Source organism: Sinocyclocheilus grahami, unplaced genomic scaffold (assembly GCF_001515645.1).
Source record: "Sinocyclocheilus grahami isolate Dianchi unplaced genomic scaffold, SAMN03320097.WGS_v1.1 scaffold35.1, whole genome shotgun sequence".
Lineage (NCBI taxonomy): Eukaryota > Metazoa > Chordata > Actinopteri > Cypriniformes > Cyprinidae > Sinocyclocheilus > Sinocyclocheilus grahami.
In genome coordinates, this window is record NW_015505214.1 from 1,423,027 (window position 1) to 1,428,478 (window position 5,452).

General features: G+C 37.5%; 1 protein-coding gene across 1 annotated transcript in view; it reads right to left on the minus strand.

The window, feature by feature from the left end:
* Positions 1-1,189: 1,189 nt before the first annotated feature.
* Positions 1,190-5,452, minus strand: part of scrn2 (secernin 2) — a 6,945-nt gene continuing 2,682 nt past the window's right edge. The window contains exons 5-9 of the mRNA XM_016267044.1: positions 4,932-5,147; positions 3,396-3,561; positions 3,153-3,321; positions 1,863-2,025; positions 1,190-1,772 (exon numbers count right to left, since the gene is read on the minus strand). Of these exons, the coding sequence (XP_016122530.1) occupies positions 1,873-2,025; positions 3,153-3,321; positions 3,396-3,561; positions 4,932-5,147 (704 nt within the window). The 3' untranslated portion in view covers positions 1,190-1,772; positions 1,863-1,872. The remainder of the gene's footprint in view (positions 1,773-1,862; positions 2,026-3,152; positions 3,322-3,395; positions 3,562-4,931; positions 5,148-5,452) is intronic.

A 5,452-nucleotide genomic window follows, 5' to 3' on the forward strand; every position in this document is an offset into this window, starting at 1 on the left:
ATAAAAACATGAACGTAGTGTCCGTGATGTCACCCGTAGGTTTCTGAAGAGCGTTTTTGAAGCCTAAAGTAGGCGGAGCCGGCCGTCGCCATCTTGGCAGTGCGTCACCGTGCGTCACTCCCGGATAATCGAAAATGGGTAAAGAGGCGGGAGCTGGTTGCTGAAACCACACCCACCTAGCTCGACAGTGGTGACAGCAGCAGCAATCCACCTGTCACTCAAGTGGCCACGCCCTTAATTATGCAGAATTTTAAGGCTTAATATAATTTAAACGGATGAGTTATAAAAAATATTCACCCCCCTCACAGTTGTCATGAAGGGCAAAATTAGCTATATAGACAAAAACCACTTTTTGTACCAGGCTGTAAAAAAAAATTTCTGCTGTAAAGTTGGGCTTTTTAACATTGGGAGTCTATGGGACTGACTCCCTTATGGAGCCAGCCTCTAGCGGCCAGTCGATGAATTTCAGTTTTAGTTACTTCCATGTTGGTTTCACGAGAGAACGGGAGGTTGCCGCTTGATCTACGGGTGTCTTCATATAATCTTGATATAGTCTCGCGTAGCCAGACCTTCAGACTAACGGCTGAAGGTCTGGAATCCAAGGCCTGCCCATGAGGCCATTTGACCAACATGTCAAACAACCAATCACAGTTTGATTCGTTCAGCGTCACGTTTCGGGGCGTGGAAATGTCGCCACAATAACAGACAGTGTAAAACTCTCTGACATATTTTAAAGGTTCTATACAGCGAACTTTAAATATTTCACATACTTTTGAGAACCCAGAATTTAGTTGATCCTGATAAGCGCTGGTCATCACAGTTGTAAACACGAAGGCTTTCTTCTTTCGTGAGGGGGTTTGGCGGCACGGCATCTTTGTTTCCAGGTGGAACGTAAAAGAATGCGACACGCACGTCTCCCGGAAATCCTGTATAATTCAACCAATCCCATGACGACTTCGAAACTCCTGAAGTGTTTCCACTTTTGTGTCCCATATGCAACAGACGTTTAGCCAACGGTCCGTGGGCGTGACATCTGAGGCTGAGACTAATCTTGATATGATGATTGTTTTGATGCTAGCGTTGAAAAGACTGCAACGAATTGCAGGTTGGTTATACTATTTTTTCTTCTATAAAAGCACAATGACATGTAGGATGGCTAATGAGTTTTATTATGTATAAGCTAGCTTGAATAGAACTAGCATAACAATAGCAGACTGCAATAACCACCATATGGACAACTTAAATTTTTGTATATATATTTCACACATAAACCTGGTTACAGCAGTTTGGGCCGTTTTCTGTGCTTTCCTCCACTTCCATTTCAAACATCCATGAGGTGTCATGAACTACCCATGTTTCAGTAAAAGATGCCAGACATTCTGAATCATTGATATTTTATTATGTTTCTCCTCAGAGGGTCAGTCTGGTAGCTGAGCCCATCTCTTACAGGAATGAGAAGTGTTTTCCCCTAACATCTCTTCTCTCACACATCTACCCACAACACATACACACCTTAGTAATCTATCACAAACCGATTAATGTGATGCGTATATGACCACCCTGTGCGACAATTACACATGATTATGGTGATCCACTCACATGAACATCTAGTGTTTTTTTACAGTTAGTGTGGCATGGACATCACAATTAGTTTGGCATGGCATCACGGGAACTAGGAGAGCAGGATTTGAGCAGGCAGGAACCTGTGCGCTCTGGACTGTCTCTCTCTCTCCAGGCAGATCAGCAAGCACTAGTGACATTCACAACGACAACTGCAAAACAGCCACAAGTTACAGGCGATATCAGGCAGTGGAAGTCACAGGTCAGATGTGTGAGAGATACGCTGACATTTCTCCGTTTACCTGCTCTGTCTCACTGGTAGAATTTGATCTCGGCGTCCACGCAGTCGAAGAACAGATCCCCGAGTTCCTGGCCCTGTATCTCCCCCCTTAGCATGGCCTCGATCTCCTCAAGACACTGAGACTCCAGGTATCTCATAGTCTCCTGTAGAGAGACTCCAGCATCCTGACACACACAAACACACAGGGAATATTGCAGATTCAGTGTAAGTTTTGCTCAGTGAGCGCAGTTGTGGCATAATATTTGATGATTACAAAAATAATGTCCACTTGTTTGGCCTTTTTAGGAAGAATATGGGTTACAGCAAGGCACTTACAATAGAAGTGAATATAGTTCAACTATTGCTGTTAAAATACTCACTGTTTCAATAATATAGTCACAAGACAATCAATACACGTTAACAAAATCCCTTCTAGCATCTGTTATATCTAGTTATATCCAATTTTACAACTTTGTTGCTATGAAAACAATCTGCCATAACCAATAAAACCCTAAAAATAATTTAAAGTTTTTACTTTTATAAAATTAAAATCTAAAAAAGGGCCCCAAACCACTTCCATTTTAAGTACATCACACTTAAACATTTATTTATCTGTTTGTTTATTTATTTTATTTTAAGAAATTGAAGGACTATTTTTCTTCTTGGTAATTAACATTATGCCACAATTAATGCTGCTGACTGAGCTTAACTTGTATTGAATTGAATCCAGAATATTCCTTTAAACACCTGTAAAGCCTGACATTAAATAATGGTCTGAAAAATCAGATTTTTTTTTTTAATGAATTAGTAAAAAATTGGTGCAGTTATAACTGTATAACAAAATTCTGATTGTAAATCAAATCTGTCTTTATAACAGTATAGCAGACTACTTATATAAAATCAGTCACTCTGTATCTCCATAATAATATATGTCTTAAGATATGATAATTAAGTAATTATGACATTTAAATGCTTGAATTTTATGATCAAAGCTCTGTAGTTTTTATTGTGGGGGAAAACATATAATGCAATGCAATACAATGATAATTGACAGATGTACAAATAAATGTTCCTTAAAATTCTGATACATCGTATTTTATTCTCACATTTAACATTTTTTACTAAAAATGGGCTTAAATCAAGTTGCTTAATTCCATCTTTTTTGATCATGTTGGTAATTTAGAGGCTTTAGAAATGTGTGTATCAAATGTGATACAATATGCTTTATAATTAATGTTCAAAAGCTTAAGAAAACAAACCAAAAAGTATTTTAGCAATAAAAAGCCTTTGTTCTCCATTTTCTCAGACTTACAGGACTGGTCAGTGCCGTCTGGTGGGCTTTGTACAGCTCGTGTTTGCGGTCCACCTGGTGCTGGAATCGAGGCTGTGTCCTAACAGGATCGCCTGGGCCGTACTGAGGAGACATCACCATGTTGACGGACCTCACACTCTCGGAGAAGATAAAAGGCTTGAATACAGACCTGCAAGAGAAGGATCAAAGTGTGACGAGTGGGCCCTGGCAATGTAGGTTTGAGCGGCTCTTTCAGGGTCACACCTGGAGGGGTCGGGTGTGGCAGTGAAGAAGTGAACGCAGGGCATGTCTGGGTTGCGCGGGAGGATGGACACCATGCTGCCTGTAGTACAGAAGCCCTCCGAATCCATACAGATCCCGCTGGCCTTGTCCCTCAGGATGCTCATCATCACCTCAGCCGTCACCGAGCCTGTGGAGAGGGAAAAAAAACTGTGTTGGCAGGTACATATGACAGTTAATTTTACATAGACAATTTTAAAAGACCTTCTTCAGACATTACAACAACATATGATCAAATGTCATATTTCAGGTATAAACTGGCATAGCAGGTGTGTTATATTTCAAATAGGCTAGCATAGATAACCATTCAAAAGCATGTTTTTGATACAAGTCCCTTATGCTTATCAAGGCTGCATTTATTTGATCACAGTAATATATTAAAATGTCATTTATTCCTGTGATGGTAAAGCTGAATTTTCAGCATCATTACTCCAGTCTTCAGTGTCACATGATCCTTCTAATCATTATAATGTGCTGATTTGCTGCTCAAGAAACATTTATTGGTATTATAAATGCTGAAAACAGTTGTTGTGCTGCCTAATATTTCTGTGGAAATCATGATACATTTTCTTTCATTATTCACTAATATTTAGAAAGTTCAAAAGAGCACCATTTATTACAAATCTTTTTAACAGTTTAAATGTCTTTACTGTCACTTCTGATCAATTTAATGCATCCTTGATGGAAAAAAAGTATTTAAAAAAAAATAAAAATCTTACTGACCCCAAACTATTGGTAGTGAAGATTATATGATGACAAACGAACCTCTAAAACCGGCAAGTCAGAGTAACATCTGCAATTGTGCAATTATGTATTTCATAAAAAAATTGTTTAAAAAGGCATGCGTTGCATACCCCAAAAGAAAAATAACATTCTATTAATTTTAATAATAAAACAAAAATAAATAGCATATTTGTATTCTATAAAAAATATATAAGGTATACATTAATGTATTGTAATAATTATAATATAAATATATTATAATCCAAAAAAAATCTATTGAAAAAAAAAATCATTGCTAGTAGTGATATTTTGAGCTACTGGAAAAACTAAATCGTTATCTCAAACAGAACTAGTTACATGGCAATTCAAGTTACATGATTCAATATAAGCACTACATAGTTACATTCACCACATTCAATTTATAAAATACACAGTATTCTTATTACAGCAAATTATTAGAAACTGAAAATGACAAATATTTTAAGTAAATCATAATGTCATAATAAAAACGTTTTAGTTGTCCATGCTTTTACTAATAATTACTTTAAAAAAAGCAATAACTGTAAGTGCAGTGTCTAAACAGTATATGGCAGTATTCAACATTTTAATAAATCCACTCTTCAAAAGAACAACACTCTGGATAGCAAGAGTAAGAATATAACTCTGCATCTTACTGCAACCAAAACACATTTCAGAAACCTAAATATAACATTGAAGTTCCCTGTTGTAAACAGAACCCCACTCCTCAGTCATGATGGCAGAGTAAAGCAAACGTACCGTTGTGCTGCTGGAGGAGGGCTGTGCCGCCCATGTAGCGCTGCTTGGCCATTTCCATCCTGGCGGGGGGGTTGTCAGGGCTGAAGACAGCAGAGAAGCTGAAGTCCCCCTCTCCACTCCACCAGCCCTGAGCCTGAGCCACAGCGCGCAGCTCCGGATGCTCTGCACAGATCTCTGTGCCTATCGTAAGCTGGTTAGAGATGTTCTTGACTCCCTCTGACAAAAGAAAGAACCTCCGCTTTATTTTAAAAGAAGGATTTTTTTAGATACAAGACTGTTATATCAATACATTAGATGTGTTATCTTGATACAGCTATTGTACATAGATATATAACTACAAATATTTCTGATTTTGACAATTTAAAAACACAGTAGGATTGCTAAGCGAATATATTAGTACATGTATATAAATAATTAATTTATATTATAATATTACACATTTATTAACACACACACACACATATATATATATATATATATATATATATATATATATACAGTGGGTACGGAAAGAATTCAGA